This window comes from Archocentrus centrarchus, chromosome 4 (genome assembly GCF_007364275.1).
Source record: "Archocentrus centrarchus isolate MPI-CPG fArcCen1 chromosome 4, fArcCen1, whole genome shotgun sequence".
In the NCBI taxonomy this organism is placed as follows: Eukaryota; Metazoa; Chordata; class Actinopteri; order Cichliformes; family Cichlidae; genus Archocentrus; species Archocentrus centrarchus.
Genome location: NC_044349.1, coordinates 9659834 through 9677540, shown reverse-complemented (window position 1 = coordinate 9677540; position 17707 = coordinate 9659834). Strand labels below are relative to the sequence as shown.

General features: G+C 39.9%; 2 protein-coding genes across 9 annotated transcripts in view; one reads left to right on the top strand and one right to left on the bottom strand.

The window, feature by feature from the left end:
* Positions 1 to 397: 397 nt before the first annotated feature.
* mpl (MPL proto-oncogene, thrombopoietin receptor) lies at positions 398 to 9594 on the top strand. The gene is made up of 12 exons (XM_030726601.1): positions 398 to 551; positions 939 to 1056; positions 2738 to 2913; positions 3426 to 3589; positions 4918 to 5053; positions 5158 to 5272; positions 5780 to 5949; positions 6407 to 6549; positions 6953 to 7121; positions 7291 to 7381; positions 7649 to 7736; positions 8284 to 9594. Exons 1-12 carry the CDS (start codon positions 443 to 445, stop codon positions 8746 to 8748), a joined length of 1944 nt encoding a protein of 647 aa, XP_030582461.1. The 5' UTR covers positions 398 to 442; the 3' UTR covers positions 8749 to 9594.
* Positions 9595 to 12345: 2751 nt separating this feature from the next.
* The window catches only part of ddah1 (dimethylarginine dimethylaminohydrolase 1), an 85284-nt gene continuing 79922 nt past the window's right edge, over positions 12346 to 17707 (bottom strand). For all 8 annotated transcript variants that reach the window (XM_030726777.1, XM_030726769.1, XM_030726772.1 and 5 more), the window contains one exon: positions 12346 to 13656. In XM_030726777.1, the coding sequence (XP_030582637.1) occupies positions 13540 to 13656 (117 nt within the window). In that variant the 3' untranslated portion in view covers positions 12346 to 13539. The remainder of the gene's footprint in view (positions 13657 to 17707) is intronic.

The window sequence follows — 17707 nt, the reverse complement described above, 5'->3', positions numbered from 1 at the left end:
GACTCCACCGGTGTTCTTCAGTCCTAGTGTGTCCAGTTATCAGCAATTAGCCTTTCACCACATCCTTAAAAAAAAACCAAACAAACAAGAAAACGTACTTTTGAAGAAATGCAACTAATAGGAAGGAACTGAACACTCACTAAGATCATAAATTTAAACTACATGGGTCACTTTTCATTTGCAGTGATCATTTGTTATTCTTTCCAGTTAAAACTGATGGAAAAGGTAGAATTTATGTCTAATCAGTCCATCTGCCTTTTTGGTGCCTACTGCCACTGTACTCAAAGCATGCTTCCTGTTTAAGCACAACCCCCCTCAACACTGCTCTACCCTACCCACCCATGCCATTAATAGCAATCGCCATACACACCGTACATACACAAGCGCGCAGTGTTAATGTAACAGCCATGGTGGTTTAGAATCCACAAAGTCTCAGTTTACAATGAATTTCTTCTACAGACTGGGTATACTCATTATTCTGTGGATACAAGCTTTCTTTGTGCCTGGGATACAGCTCAATAATGGAAATGTCAGTCACGTGTCAAAGGAAGGTAGGACTTAGGGGATGGTTAATTTATCAACACTGAAGTGCATATTTTAAAACTTCAATAAAAGTTTAGTTTCAGAAAATGCTTTTTTAGTGAATAGATGCTATTACTATTATTGTAGCCACACTATATATTGCAACGTGTGATAACGGCAGCAATGCGTACTCAGAGCATGTTATTTTGTTGTTGTGGTGATATTTTTATCACTTGGATGCTGTTCCCACATTGTTATACTTTTTCTTTTTTTTTCTTTTTTTTTAATGCAACAGAAAGGTCTTAAGTGACGGCCAGAAAATGATACCTCACTGTTACAAGTTAAAAACATGTATAACTTCTTGGTGCAGTAATTCCAGTAGTTCTCATTTATTATGTTTGTCATTACTGGAACAGATGTTTTGCTCTTAAAGGACGAGCCGAATCCCAAGTGTTTCTCTCGGACAATGTGTGATTTCATCTGCTTCTTTGAGACCGAAGACAACCGGACTTATGATTTATTCTACACTGCAGAGTATGTTATAAACTGTAAATCTACTGAACTTTGTATATTTAGGCAAATTGTTTAAGTATTAATTTCTCTGTGCATCATGTTTAGACAGTTTTTGATAATTTTGGCATGCTACTGATATTTATTTAACATTATATCTGTGAGATACCCTGTGGCCATTGACTGCCACTATATATACACTATATTGTCAAAAGTATTCACTCACTCATTCAAATCATTCAGGTGTTCCAATCACTTCCATGGCCACAGGTGTAAACTGAGCACCTAGGCATGCAGACTGCTTCTACAAACATTTGTGAAAGAATGGGTCGTTCTCAGGAGCTCGGTGATTTCCAGCTTGGTACCATGATAGGATGCCACACGTGCAACAAGTCCACTCTTGAAATTTCCTCGCTACTAAATATTCCACACTCAACTGTTAGTGGTATTATAACAAAGTGGAAGCGATTGGGAACGACAGCAACTCAGCCATGAAGTGATAGGCCACGTAAAATGACAGAGCAGGTTCAGCAGACACTGAGGCGCATAGTGTGCAGAGGACACCAGCTTTCTACTACAGGCCTCCAAACTTCATATGGCCTTCAGATTAGCTCAAGAACAGTGTACAGAGAGCTTCATGGAATGGGTTTTAATGGCCAAGTGCAATGCAAAGCATCAAATTCAGTGGTGTAAAGCATGCCACCACTGGACTTTAAAGCAGTGGATATGTATTCTTTGAAGTGACGAATCACGCTTCTCCATCTGGCTGAGTGAATGGACAAGTCTGGGTTTGACGGTTGCCAGGAGAACAGTACTTGTCTGACTGCACTGTGCCAAGTGTAAAGTTTGGTGGAGGAGGGATTATGGTGTGGGGATGATTTTCAGGAGTTGGGCTCGGCACCTTAGTTCCAGTGAAATTAATTCTTCCTAGAAGAGTTGAAGCTGTTATAACTGTAAAGGGTGGCCAGACATCACATTAAACCCTATGGATTTAGAATGGGAATTCACTCAAGTTCATATGCATGTGAAGGCAGACGAGTGAATACTTTTGCCAATACCGTGTAGATTACATTTTAGGAGAGTTCTTAGTTTATTTGTTTAATTTTTAAATGCAAATAAAATAATTTGTTGATATTTTAAAGCGGGCAGCACGGTGGCGTAGTGGTTAGCACTGCTGCCTCACAGTTAGAATACCATCTGGAAGGCCTGGGTTCGATTCCACCTTGGCCCAGGCCTCTCCCTCTCTCTGTGTGGAGTTTGCATGTTCTCCCCGTGCTTGCGTGGGTTTTCTCCGGGTACTCCGGTTTCCTCCCACATTCCAAAGACATGCACTTACTGGGGTTAGGTTAATTGGCTAATCTAAATTGCCCATAGGTGTGAATGAGAGCATGAATGTGAGTGTGAAAGGTCGTCTGTCCCTCTGTGTTGGCCCTGCAACAGGCTGGCGACCTGTTCAGGGTGTACCCTGCCTCTTGCCCTATGACAGCTGGGATAGGCTCCAGGCCCCCCGCGACCCTTACCAGGATGTGCGGAAGCGGATGGATGGATATTTTAAAGCCATTTTTATGGTTTAGTCATGCTAGTCACCTGTATTGCATTTGTTCTTACCTGCACTGCAAGATGCCATAAAACTGTTTTCTTGACTCATAAATGTGCACCCATGTCTGTTGTGTTTTTTTTGTTTTTTTTCTTCATGCTAATCAAGCCATCCGCCAAAGAGGTGTGAAATATCTGTCCAGAGAACAGAGGAGGGAACTTTCCTACACATCTGCTCGATTCCTGAAGGAGACATTTTATTGTATTTTGAAATATACCTCGAAGTCACTGAACCCATTACCAACACCACTCTCCACAATCGGACTCTTTTTGTGCACAAACATGGTAGAACATTTTGTCATTACCAAATTGATTTTTTCATAATGAAAAAGGGATTGAAGTATATTAGTTTGTTTTTTTTTTAAACTAATTACTTTGTATAACACAATTCAATATTTTCATCTTTGGATAAAAGTGATAAACAGATGCAGAGTTTTATGGGTTAGATCAAAAATAGGCTGGAGTGAACTGGAATCTCCATGTAGTGAATATAAGGTTTCCATCTTTGCATCCTTGAATCCTGATTTAAAGGACCCAACGGCTCAAGGAAGATTTGCAATGAAGTAACCAAGTTAACTAAATAGAGAACAGAGAGAGCAAAAAGTAGTGCTAGCTTATTGTGGTTATTACCAGTATTACCAGTTGACTTTCAGGTCAACTGGTCAGGGGCCACCTCAACCATTGCTACAGCACTAGTGAATTACTCTCAGCAGTGGTTTCTGTAATTCTATAATGTGTTCTTCCTACTGGGATGTTGTTCCAACTCCAGCTACTAACCTCTAATGTTTTGCTTTTAGTTCTTTTAGATCCACCAACTAATGTGTCTTTACACTCAAATGGCCAAGTGGGACAGCTGAATGTTTCATGGCATGCAAACATCCTCAAGTACATCCAAGTAAAAGTGAAGTATGGGATTGAGTACTCCTCTGGGGCTCGTGACAGGGAGAGGGAGAAGAAACAGGTACACGCAGTTTATCTTCTTTTTCTTTTTCTTCTTCTTCTTGTTTCAGTTGCTCCCTTTAGGGGTCATCACAGCAGATCATCTGTCTCCATCTCACACAATCTTTAGCATCCTCTTCTGTCACACCAACCCTCTGCATGTCCACCTTGAACTACATCCATGAATCTTTTCTGTGCTCTTCCTCTTTTCCTCCTTCCTGACAGCTCCGCATTCAAAATCCTTTGTGAATTATATCCACCATCCCTCCCCTGCACATGTCCAAACCATCTCAACCTTGCCTCTCCAACTATATCTCCAAACTGCTAAACCTGAGCTGTCCCTCTGACGTACTCATTACTAATATTGTCCATTCTGGTCACTTACGATAAAAATGTTAACATCTTCAGCTCTGCCACCTCCATCTCTGCATCCTGTTTTGTTTTCAGTGCCACCATCTCCAAACCAAACATCATTCTTGTAAACCTTCCTTTTCACTCTTGCTGCTATCCTTCTGTCCCTGCCCCCACTCTCTTCTTCACCTCTTTTGTTCACTGCCCATTGCTTTGGATGGTTGACTCCAGGTACTTAAACTCATCAACTTTTACTACCTACTCTTTGCATCTTCACCGCTAGACCTGCTTCCCTCTCATTCACACATATTCTGTCTTGCTTCTACTGACATTCCATCCTCTTCTCTTCAGAGCAAACCTCCACCTCTCTGGGCTGTCTTCCACCTGCTCTCTACTCTCACTAGAGATCACAAGGTTGTCTGCAAACATCATCATCCACAGAGACTCTTGCCTCACCTCATCTGTCAGCTTGTTCATCATCATCGCGCCTTCTGATTTCTTTTTGCAACTACATTAGTCTCCATCTGCTGGCCATTAGAAAAAAATGCAGCTTCAAATCAGCTTCACTAGACCATTCAGTCTACAGTCTATGCCTGGTATAGAGAATAGTTTTAGGCTTCATAGCTCAACTGCTGTTCATGACAAATGTATTGGGTGTGAATAATTATACAGCTCTCCAACGTGTATGAAGGTTTCAAGTTTGAAGTGCATTTGGTGTTTAGTTGTTATTTAAGTCAGTCTAAGGAGTCATTTAGGCACTAACTTTATTGCTAGAATTACTTAGTCCTAGTTACCTAGCTCTACCTTATTACTGTTTAAAAAACAAAACTAAACAAAAGAAGGATGGCGAAAGGTATCTTATTCCAATTTGTCAGGTTTGAAACTGATTCATGGCACTGCGGCCTGTGTTTTTGTGACTTCTTTGTTCAGACATAACTTTATTTACCTGCATCAGCTATATTGTAACATCTATGATGCTTGTGATTTCTCCATGCAAAGGAGGATACCGTACTGGATGCTCTGATACCAGGTGAGGAGGTTAAGGTCCAGGTCAAAATCAAACCTACTTCAGTTAACGATGGCCCTTGGAGCAGCTGGTCACACCCTGTGCGAGCTGTGGTCCCCCAAAGCGCAGGTGTGCCTAATTGAGATTCATGGAGATAATAAAATGTTATCCTTTGAATAGCACCTTTAAAAAAAAAAAAGCCACTCATTAATGATCTTTTCCCTGCTTTTCAGATGACATTGCACTTATATGCTTCACGTCTGACCTGCAAAATGTCACCTGTCACTGGAATTTGAGCAAATATGGTGAAGAAAACAACTTCAAACTTCTTTATCAAATTGGTCACAGGTAGCACAAAACACTCACTATGTTTCCTCACTGAGAGAATATTATTCACAGATTATATTTCCAGTCACCCGTTTTGTGTCAGAAATTTATTTAGAGATGGCTGAGGTAGAAAAATCAAAGATAAAAGGAAACTGGAACTTGTACATGAATATACAATAATATAATTTTTAAGTGATTTTTAGATGGGTATTGCACACAGCTAGATTATGTTTTTGACCGTATCCTCCTCAGTAAAGACTTATTCTGAGAGGTGTAGAATTACTAAAGACAGCCACAGCAAAAAGAAGCAGCAGTATGAGCTGGCAAATGGTGAACATGGCATCCATCCATCCATCCATCCATCCATCCATCCATCCATCCATCCATCCATCCATCCATCCATCCATCCAATTAATTTAGGGTCATAGGAATTAGTAACATACTAAAAAGTCATTCAAATCGTAATCAAACAAATAAGGGTAATCAAACCTACACTGCTGGGATCTGACATTGTTATAACTCCTGCAGTGAACCCCTGAGGGGGACAACCTGGAATGAGTGTGCGGTTGATGAGAACATCACGGACTTGTGTTGTTTCCATGGAGAAAGGTCCAAAAAAGTCTGGGTAAAGCTTACAAAGAGCTCAGGTCCAATCAGGAGGATTTTCTATGCTGAACCATTTACACTCAGCAACTCTGGTAAGTTGGTTTTTTTTTTCATTCTTCGTATTTTTTTGATGTGCTCTCTGTGTTTAAACTGAAATTACTACTTTAATTGTCAGGGCCAAAAGCAGTTCAGAAAAGTCCTTATCACTAAGCAACTGTACCACAAGTAAACCCAAAACATTTGAAATTGTTTTGATATTTTAGTCTGTATGCTTCTAATAAAATGCTTACATATTTACGCAAATGTTTTAGTCACATAATTGATTTGTATGCATAAGAATTCTCTGGTTAGTTTTAGACTTCAGCTCACTAACTTTTCAATTTGAAAGAAAGACAGAAGTGTGCTACAGTAGCTCTTAAGCTTTCCTGTATTACGTACAGTAAATTTGCAGTTAGTGTTTCTGTATTCTGATTACATCACTTCCTCGTTACGGATCAAACCTCAGACAAAGTAACATTGGTTTGTCTTGTGATAAATTTTTGTTTGCAGTCAAAACATCCCCACCAACCCATCTGAAAAGAATCCAGAATAACAATAAGCTGTGCTTGGAATGGGAAGCTCCTCTTCCATCACTGTCGACTCACTTGCAGTATGAACTTGACCACCAGCTGAAAGAAAACAAAGGATGGAAGGTAAGTGGTTGTGCAGGCTACCTGAGTAGAAGTCTTTTTGTTGACATCCAAAGGCCATGTTATAGGATTTCATTTTTTTTTTCTTTTTTCATGCCCTTTAAATTCCCTTCAAAACTATTTAGAATCATCATGATGGCACACATTTCTGTTTGCAGACAAATGATATTAGCTTTAAATATGTTGGAGTAGCATCACAGTTGGCAAAGGGTGTTTAATCCTGCCACCAGATGGGGCCAGAGTGACGTTTTTCAGTTCATATACAGCAATCGCATTATAACAAAGTGTTACAGGGAAACATGAGTATATTTCAAGACAAATCTGAAAGGTATTGTGGGACCACGCAAAAAAAAAAAGTACATCATCACTGAGATTAGCATTTCATTTTCCTCACTTTCTATTTCAGTTTTTCCGTCCAGAGATGGTAAAGGGCCCTAAGACAGACACCTGTGTGGAGGTTCCAGCAGGGAGCCAGTACAGAGTTAGAGTCAGAGCTAAACCTGCTGGACACATTTACTCTGGCTACTGGAGTGACTGGTCTGATATGCTCCAAGGTGAAACCCCCAGTGACACAGGTAAGCCTCAACTTAAAAAAAAAAAAATAGCTAGTAGAGATGAGGTAATGTACTCCTTTGTAAGAACTGAAAGCAGACAGTTTATTTAACTTAGCAGTTTTGTGTTCCTTGTTGCACCAGTTGAATAAGGATATATGATGTACACCATTTAAACTGTGATGCATTACAGTTTCAGACATGTTGGCTGAGATCTGTATCTCCATCTTTACACTGTCAGTGGTCATCATCATCGTCACCGCCTTGTGTTTCATGTACATCAGGTAGATTTTTTTCACTGCTCACTCAAATTATAATAATAATTTAGAAACTGCAAACCAAGATTCCAGTGAAAAACTGTTCCTGCTTTTTGTTTCCTTCCTTTTATAATGGATTTTTTTTCTGCACAGTCACTCCAATGTTTTTTCAGTTTTGTGACATTTTATTTCCTAAAATTAATTTCAAATCACTCTTACTTAATGAGGGTCTTAATAAAAAAAAACCATGTTTCCCGCCTGCCTGTATTTTTGGTGTTTTGTGTATTCTTGTAGTAAACTCAAGCAGTATTTTTGGCCACCAATTCCCAACCCTGAGAAAGTCTTGCAGGGCTTTCTGATAGAGATCAACAGGAATAAAAGGGTAAGTTATTAAACTGGATTGCATGTAATTTCCTCCCAATTTCATGGAAAAAATTGACTAGAACTATATATATTATAGGTTATATCATAGATAAGGTTCCTGGCGCTGGCTATTAAAAAACAAACATAACCTGTTTTAAATAAACCATATTAATGATAATGATAAATAATTATCTTTTGATTCATTACAGTATCTGTTACAGTAGAACTCTACATTGACTGTCTGACCGTAGGGGTTGAATTCCTGGTAGAGAACTAGAAGCACGCTGCTTTGTGTGGACCTGACCTGATGCGCTTTTTCCACTGAAAACTGCTGCGTAGTCTTTAGGTTGTAGCCATGAACACAGCTCTCATCACCAGTGTAGCACAGGAAAGTCAGCCAGCAGATGAAGATGCAGTCTGTACATTCAGATATCAAAAATATATTGATCAAAGTAATAGCAGAATGTTTTTAAGAAAAGAAAGTGTGACAGGAAGTTACTAGAGCCCAGAATGCTCTAAATTAAAGCACTTTTAAATGTTCATTTTTCCCTGTACTCACACTACAGGATCCACCTGTTCTAGCAAAGCAGTGCTCTGAAGAAACCACTACATCTCTAGTGGAGATCATGTCTGAAGAAGAGGTTTCAGGGTTGAGGAAGACATCGGAAGAATTTTCCGAGCTCCTGTCATCAGAAGGGAGCTTTACCAGCAGCAAACTGGTAGATGGAAGCCCGGTTACTGAAGTCTTTCCAGACTATGTGACTCTAAATAAAAACAGTATCTTTCTTTGCCCACAAGGAAACACTTACATATACGAGCAGGTCACAGAGAAAGGAGACCCTGAGATAGAAGATGAATACCTTCCGACATGTCAGTGCTCCTGTTCTGATGGCTCAGTCTGTGTCTCACCTTGCTTATGCAGTGACCTTCTTAATCATTCATATTTGCCTCTGGCTGAGCCTGCAGATAAATTCAGCTGCAATGTCACTGCTGCAAGGAGTCCCGGAAACATCTATACTAACTTCCCCTAAAATGAAAGAACGGTGTAACAAGTGCATTTTGTTTCCAGTGGTACAGATTTTATGGACAGTATACGCTGCACTTTGTACTGTCGGCTGTAGAAAGGCTTCAAAGTGAAAGCAGAGCTCAGCAGGGATTTATTTGAGGATTATGCATCCTTTGGCTAAAGCGAAGAAGTGTTCCCACATTTTTCATCAACAGTCAGCTCTGATATGTAATCTTTTAGCATAGCTACAATTTGGAAAGGAGAAAAAAGAGTATCAGATTTGCAGTTCAAGTTTTTACTGTAAAGGCTTTTAAAGAGACTTTGCTGTACTTTTCATCTTTTTCTTATTAAATTGTATATTGTATGCTGGGCTGTGTCTGGGCTGTGGAGCACGATACTTTGTGAGACTACAAGTCTGTGACAGCGTTCAAGGGTGTGACAATTAAGAATCATCTCTGAGTTGTGTCCTATACACAGCCGTATGCTTGCAGGATCCCTCTGCGACACGTTCCTGCTCACTCGCACTGCCGCCGTTAATGGAGCAGAGAGTCTTCAGCAGCTGCATATCTCCTAGAAATTAGTTTTGTTCTGTATACACTTTTTTTTTGGTGTTTTAAAGTGTAATGATAACATTTTGAAAAGTAATGCAGGAAATCTTGGTGTAGAAGATGTACATTTTGTGTACAGTGAATTTTCTATGGAAAACACCCACCCCACCCCACACACACATACACAAACGCAAACTGTCCTGCTATTGTTGTATACTGACTGATCCTGTGTGTTAAATTGTAAAAATGTATAAAAAGTATTTCATTTTCTACAGTGTCATTTTCAGGCTTTGTTGTTTTGACAATAAATTTCAATACCTTTATATTCTTGTTGGATTTTCTGAAGTCGCTGAACCATTTAGGCTTTGCTGGGTACATTTCAAAACAAAAAACAGGAGACGCTCAACATTTTACACATTGGCCTCTGACTGAGCCTGCAGATAAATTTAGCTGCAGGGTCACTGCTGCAAGGAGTCCTAGAAACATCTATACTAATTTCCCCTAAAATGAAAGAACAGTGCAAGTGTATTTTTGTTTCCAGTGGTGCAGATTTTATGTACAGTATACGCTGCACTTGGTACTGTCAGCTATAAAACAGGCTACAAAATAAAAACAGAATTCAGCAGCGATTTATTTGAAGATTAAAACATGTTCTGGTCAAAGCAAAAAAAAAAAAAAAAAAGTGTTTCCACAAAAACATTTTCCCATCAACAGTCAGCTATGATATGGAGTCTTAGCATAGCTTCAAGTTTTTCCTCCATGAAACCTTGTGTTATAGTTTCATTGTCAGTAGGTGGCAGTAGAGATCAGCAGGTAGGCATGCTGTCACAGTGAGTCCTCAGGGATGACACTAGTTACTCTACAGGACTGAGAGAACATTTATATTATGGCCTAGGCATCTGTTGGTGTTTTAGCCTTATTTAGACATATTAATTTTGTACTGGAGCCTAATATGAGTAAACTGTTGAGGAGGTTTCATATCAACTCTGGTATAGAAAACAAAAAAAGAAAACACACACATTACAGATGAATTCTAGATGTTAATTTATTACACAAAGTAATTGAAAGGCTCTGTGTAAGATGATTCAAATAATTATTACTCACAAACTGTACTTAAGACCTGAGATGGCACATGGGAAATACAAACATCATGACCACTGGTGAGGGCGAGGGGATCAGCAAAGAAACAAATAAGAATTCCTTAACATCTATGTCAGCCAAAAGGCAAGAATCGCATTACATGTTCATTCAGACATTTATTGAATGTTTTAGTGTCTCCGAACACTCAGAGAGGATTACGATTTTAGATAATGCCTATTTAGCATTCTGGACTCACAGTGTGAGAATCACAACTGGCTCTACAACTACTGTATGCTATCGCTCTGCATCCAGCCAGCTGCCTTCTGTAAAATATACCGCTGTCACACTTTAACGGCAGGCCATCACATCAACAGCGTTTGCCAGACTGTATGATATCATAGCCATAAATTAGTCCAGAATCGTCTATGAGGCAATCACAGAGGGTGGGAGAAAGCGAGCGTTGAGAGGGAGACAGTTGAGTGAAGGAGAGAAAGTTTAAAAGAGTCAGTGTTTACTGGCGTACAAGCCTCTCCTCCCAACAAGAATTCTTTCCATGTTTCATCACTGCCCACTTGCCCATACACAAACGTCTATGGAGGGAGGTTGACTCACCTCATGATGTCATTTCCTCAACTTTCACTTACAATCACATTGAGAAATGAAATGGTTCAAGATCTGATGGGTTTTAACATACACACTGTACAGTGTAACGCAGTATACGTGTTTACATATGCTATGTTGCCATGTTTACAGGCCCTAAAACTTGAATTCAGCAACAGCAGAAATAAGGCCACCAAGGCAGGTCAACCTCCTTCCAGCTCCTACTGGAACTCAACACATGGAAACACAGCAAACAGCTTTTTCTGCATGTTGAGTACAAACTCTGACTGCAGTGACATTTGGTCTTATTGGGTTCTGTGAAAAAGACAGGAGTTTCCCAGCAAGCTCTTAGTCAATACTGGAGTGGGAACTGCCAGGCAGGAAAAAAAAACTAGAGTAATCAACAACTAATGATGTGAGAAAACTACAGTGCATTCAGAATCATTCAGCAGGACTGAAGTAATTGATTTTCCAAAGAGGCATTGTGAATTAAAAGAAGCTGAGGTGTTCTGTTGGAGTAAATGAAAGTCTAGTTCATGGTTTAATACTGAAAGAACAAGTTTACCACCTCTGCTGGGTTGGCACAATGTCATTCTTATAGGTCTGTCATTCCCTCTTTGTTTATATAAAGTTTACATCCTTAAAAGTTTATGAAACCACTGCAGTGTAGCTTCACTTAATCGGTTCCTCTCATAGACTGTATATAAAAGATGGATGTTACCACTGTGAAATCACACATTGGCTTGCAAGTAGCATTGTAGTCATCACCATTCTGGTGTTTTAAAACTGGATGTGACGAGCAAGCAGGAGATCTGACTAAGAAGCCCAGTGACTGCTAAAGAACAGCCTGCTTCATCTTTACCTTTATGTGTTTTACTCCAAATGAAACCATCATTTAACCCCTTAACTGGCAGCAAAAAAATCACCTGACAAAAACTACATAACGCCTTCTGGTTATTATTGGCTCTGAAAAACCCATTTCATAGCCTATTAATCGGCTGCGTCTGGTCCGCGGGCCGAATGAAGTGCATTTATATGGCAGGCTAGACCCGCCCATTTTGACTGACACCTCATTCGGCCAATAATGTTAAGAAATGGGTTTCCCAGAGCCAATAATACTCAGAGGGCGTCACGTAGCTTTGTCAGGTGATTTGGTGCAGCCAGTTACATGATTGGCCGAATGACGTGTCAATAAAAATGGGAGGGTCTAGCCTGCCATATAAAAGGGACTACAAACGGCCCGTCACCGGGCCCTTGCCAGTTAAGGGGCTACAATCAATTAATACAATTAAACTACTGACTGAGACTATAAACTCATCAGGAAAATGCTTTCTGAAGTCATAAATCTAATGAGAAAAACAATTTTTTTAGTCTTCTCTTGAATACATCTTTAGTTGTTTTTTTTTTTTGCAACAAGAGGAGTCGCCCCCTGCTGCCTATTAGAAAGAATGCAGGTTTAAGGCACTTCCACACTAGCTTAATGGCTTTCAGACTGGGAGGTGACATCCATCTTTTACATATAATCTGTTGTTACTGGTAGCTTCTCTAGCTGGTAGCTATAACAATCAATATCAATCACAAGTCATAATACAAATCGCCCACTCCCCACCAAAAATAGAAAACCACTGTAATCACACCAAAAGCTCACATCTCCACAAAGCTTTTCAAGTTTTTTTTAGAGCTATTTTCAGAATGAGAACTCAAAATTTCTTAAAAGCCAGACAGACATTTTTAAATTAATAAGCAACGGTGTGTCGGTGGTTTTGGAAGTGTTTTATAGCACCACTTGTAAAGAAACAAAAGCAATTTAAGAGGAGAAAAAAAAAAAGAAGAGGTAACTGCAACAATCACATTGAGATTTTTAGATCACATCGTAGCAGGATTTGTTTTGTACATCTTGGTTCAAATCACAGTACTTGAAAAATCAGTGCACAATTCATTACATACGTAAACACACAGAATTAATTCACAGTTAAAATGGTGACATAAACAATATATGTCAATTGTTTACTTTTTTGTACCCAGATGATGTCTGTGTTAGTTACATCTTAAGTCGAAAGTTGGTAAGACTTTACAGTGCCAAAAAAAAAAAAAAGAAAAAACCTGACGATCCAGCTGGGTTTGTTGCCCAGCGCTCTGTTCAGTGTGGTACTTTTAAAGGGTTGTAAACACTGGACAGTAAGTAAGTGTTGTTCTACTCATGATCAGTAGATGCTGTGCACGTTCAAGGGGAGAATTCAACATGGCACATCGTGTACTCTTCTAATCTGGGATGAGATCTTTATCAGATACATTTGAACAGCTCGTAGATCACATACGCAGCAGATACTATTGGAAAAATGACATATGAATTAAGAAGGAGAAAATTTATCAAACATACAGTGTTCTAAATCAACTTAACTACTCTCACATGTTTTTAATGTTATTTTAGTGAATAGGAGTGAAAGGGGAGACCAGATGACTCCCTATCTGTTAAACTTCCATATACCTCCCTCTGTATACTGGGACAGTCAAACCTTGGGATCCATGGTGATTAGTTAAAGGCTTCGCTTAGTTACCATGGACTGAGAGACCCCTAGTGACCCCACTCAGATGTTGGCTTTCTTGTTGATGAGTACAGAGCAGCATGTTAGGGCTCCATCCACTCTGACCTTCTCCAAGTTGGACACGGGGATCAGCATGTGATCCTTCAACTTCTCAAACACCTGCAGGACACACAGACAAGAGCGCTGCTGAGAACTGGCAGCTTTTCTTTGTTAAGTTTCCTGGTTATTAGTAAATTATGTTCATTGTAATTTAACAGAATTAGAAAAGGGTAGAGCATAATCTAACATGAAGTAGTTAAAGTGAAAGTAGAACATAGATAACATTTAAGTTTGTTTACTCAGCTTGTCAAATTGTAATTATCTGTGATATAAAAACTCTGGAAAGAGAAGGAAATTGTGAAGAACAAGCATTCAAAATTTCCTGGTCTCCCGGCAAAATACAAAAAAAAAAAAAGGAAAGAAAAAAAAAAGAAGGGAGTGAGAACTATGACGACATTCTCAAAAGACCCTTGTAAAATAGTGTGTCACTCTGTGGACATTTTCCAGAAGAAAACTAGCGTTTTCCTACCACACTTCCAAACCAGGAGATTTTTCTCTTTAAACTCTAACTTCAACCCTGCTGTGACACTCAGTGAGGCCTTGTGGCACAGCCAGAGGGACCAGCTAAACTAATTTTTATATCATGATGCAATTTGGCTGATAAAGCCTCAGCTGAACCAGATGCTATGTGTAACCTCACCCCACTGAAGTACTACATAAGTCTTGATTCTTTTCTAGGACATTTTGTGTAATGCAGCCAGCAGTACAAATCGGAGCTTTCCAGAAATTATATAAACAATGGTGGCAACCAGTTATACTTGCCCGTAACAATATTCTGTCATTTAAAAATGTTAAATCTTATTTCCATGCAGTCTTTACATATTTTTTCTAAAAAGGTAATACTATCAAACTGAGAAAACTTGTTTTTCTTTTCTTTTAATCATCCCTAAGGCTCTGAAGTGTGGGGAGTGGCCACTTTGACAGGTGCGTAGCTGTCTGATAGGCCTCACCTCTGCTAATACGAATCACCAAACTGTTTTCATTGAATGATGAAAATGCCACAATTGCCTGTAGTTTGCATAGAAGATGTCAACCCGTCTGCAAACCAACTACTCTGTAAAAAGTGCAGAGACAGGTTGCCTTCAAAGTAAAAGCTGCACCTTTTGAAACATGTTGACTGCAGCGGTGAGGAACAACATTTACAGTGAAGAGGAATGTTGTCCATGTCTGGTTTGCATTTTGAGCTTTGCTACTCAGTGGCTAGCAGTTAGCAAGTGTCAACTTTTCCATTCCCTGCAAGCTACAACAGCTGGAATCTGCTAGTGACCAAGGCAATTATAGGGAGGTTTTAGGTGCTCTTGGTGAACAGTTTCATCTAGCAACAGTCAGAAAACTCCAGCACTCACTCACCATGTGGTAAAGGAATACCTTTTTCTTTGCTACTGGTGGTTGCTAGATGGTTGCTCACTGGTCTCAACAACAACAGCATAGTTGTACCAAAATGCTAAAGTAGAGGCCCAGAAGCCAATGTGTCATGGTATGGTGATTACTTCCATCTTTTATATACAGTCTATGTTTTGCAGCCACACTAATGGCACTGTAAACTAAACGCTAGTCAACATGCTAACACGCTAATGGTACAATATGCACAGTGCATCAGATTAAATTGTGAGGAACGTGAAATTTATCAGAAATCTGTCCCATAGTTGTTAAGAGGCAAAGACAGACAAAGTAAACATTTAAAATAATAACATAAAATACTAAAGTTAGAGTGACTTTCTCTCTGGAAAACAACCCTGGACCAACCAAGCAGCATGGCCTCTTAAAAAAATCTTAAGTTTAGACCATATAATCAGCCATAACTTAGGGAAGGTTAAGCTTTCACAGTACTCTCCCAACACAGCATCCGTAAATCCTCTGCTCTTTATAGCACCTCTGAAACCAAAGTGTCTCTCTTTTTTTTAATCATTTCCAGCTGAGTTCTCATTACTGCAGTCGAGATTTATATGCTGGGTCAGAGTGGCATGGTCCCAACAAAGTGGCGGCTGCTATATTTCACTGGACCTTTTGTCTACTCAGTTTCGATTTGTCCAAAAAGAGCCCTCAACAGCCGTTGCCAGTGCTAACCATTGAAAGGTGCCCTGTCTCCACCCCCCTCTGACCCTACCAATCCTCTCATGACCCCCTGCCTTTGTTGATATAGAACTGTTATGTAACTTCACGAGCCAACTAAAAATAGACCGGAGATTAGGCCAGACAGTGTTTAGAGTCAGAAAGCAACAGACATCTTGCAGTGTCTTGGTGATTATGCTGACAAATCTCTACATCTCAGTGAGGGAACAAGCAACAAGTTCCCCTGGGAAACCAACCCTAGACGAACTGTGCTAGACAGGATGGTCAGTTCAGATAAAACTGTCCTTGCTCTATTACTGCTTATGTTATGTCTTGGAAATTAAGAAGATGCCTGAAGAATTGAGAAAAAGTGTACTGGTGCCAGTTTTTAAGAACAAGGGTGGTATGCAGAACTGTAGTAACTAGACAGATAAAGTTGATGAGCCATATAGGAAAGAGTTGCTGAAGCTAGGCTAAGAAGAGAAGTGATAATCAGTGAGCAGCAGTATGGCTTCATGCAGAGAAAGAGCACTACAGGTGTGATTTTTACTTTGAGAGCATTGAGTAAGAAGTACAGAGAAGGTCAGAAGGAGCATCTGATAGGGTGCCAAGGGAGGAAGTGTGGTACTGCATGAATGGTAGAGAAGTATGTGAGCGTGGTGCAGGACATGCACAAGGCCAGAGAGACAGTGGTGAGGTGTGCAGTAGGAGTGACAGATAGCTTCAAGGTGGGGGTGAGATTGCATCAGGAATCAGCTCTGAGCCCCTTCTTGTTTACAGTGGTGATAAACAGGCTGACAGATGAGGTGAGACAGGAGTCTAAGTCGACTCTGATGTTCACAAAGGATGTGATCTGTAGTGAGAGTAGGGAGCAGGTGGAAGAGACCCTGGAGAGGTGGAGGTATGCTCTAGTGAGATGAGGAACAAAAGTCAGAAGAAGCAAGACAGAATACATGTGTGTGAAGGAGAGGGAGGCAGGTGTACCAGTGGAGATGGAAGGAATGGAGGTAGTAAAGGTGGATGAGACAAGTGTCAGGGGTGATTTGTGACAGAAGGGGCGGCCAAAAGAAGAAGTAGAACTTGTGCTATTAATATTTTTCCACTTTCTTCAGGCTACAATTTATTACACACAGTTTTGGAGCCAAAACTGGTTTCCAGGCCAATTTCTGAAGGGTTTAAATCTTATAAAGAAAACTGGTTCATGGAACTAACATACAGATCTCAAATACTACTCCAAATGTTCTGTTAAAATGTGCCTTCAGAGCAGGAAGCATGATCCACGCAAGTAGATTTTATTATGCTCAAGTTGAATTCCCTCAGTTAATCTTCTTGGAAAAAAAAAAGAAAGAAGAAGTATTCACTGAGGATGTCCAAAGACGCATAATTTTGTGAATTTTTCCTTCTAAAAATAGCTGGCGGAGGTTGACGTTTCAACCACAGAGTACATTTTGAGGTTGGAGTACTGTCTCTGCAGATTGCAGGTTGCCAGGTTCAATCCTGTGAGAATCCTTTTGACTTGTTGTGATGTGGAATGACCCCAAAGCATCCAAATAACAGCGATGGCTCAGCCTGTCCAAACCCCAACAGACAGAGGTGAGACAATAACATGTCATTCAAGTCAAGCAACTCTAGCAAATACGTGTCATGGGTAAAAGGCACATCTTGAAAAATATACAGTATGTAAGTAGGTCACTGCATGTTTCAGAGATATTTGAGATAGCACGTAGCTGTGTGTATCCATGTAGTGAAAGTGTACGCAGTGAGACACTGACTGAGCCAAAACAGTTTCTCAAAGGCTGACAAAGGCATTTAATTTGCATTATGAGCTGTTTATTTGATGAATATAAGTCCAATATTCAAATGCCAATTAGCTCAGATCTTTTGGAAGAGAAATGTCGGGCTATAAAGTCTGCGATGCTCACCAGCTGGCTGCATAATATGCAGTTTGTGCCGTTTGTTGCCGGGAAGGCACAGCGGATTTATCACTTTACTATAATTTCATAGAATATATTTGAAACTGGCGAGACTGAACCAAAACAGTAAAGCTGCAAGTCAAAAC

Excerpts from the sequence above, each read along its gene's own strand:
- mpl (XM_030726601.1), top strand. The coding sequence starts at position 443 with ATGAATTTCTTCTACAGACTGGGTATACTCATTATTCTGTGGATACAA. Across the intron at positions 2,914-3,425 it reads TCTTTTTGTGCACAAACATG|TTCTTTTAGATCCACCAACT; the intron begins GTAGAACATTTT and ends TTTTGCTTTTAG. Across the intron at positions 7,737-8,283 it reads AGATCAACAGGAATAAAAGG|GATCCACCTGTTCTAGCAAA; the intron begins GTAAGTTATTAA and ends CTCACACTACAG.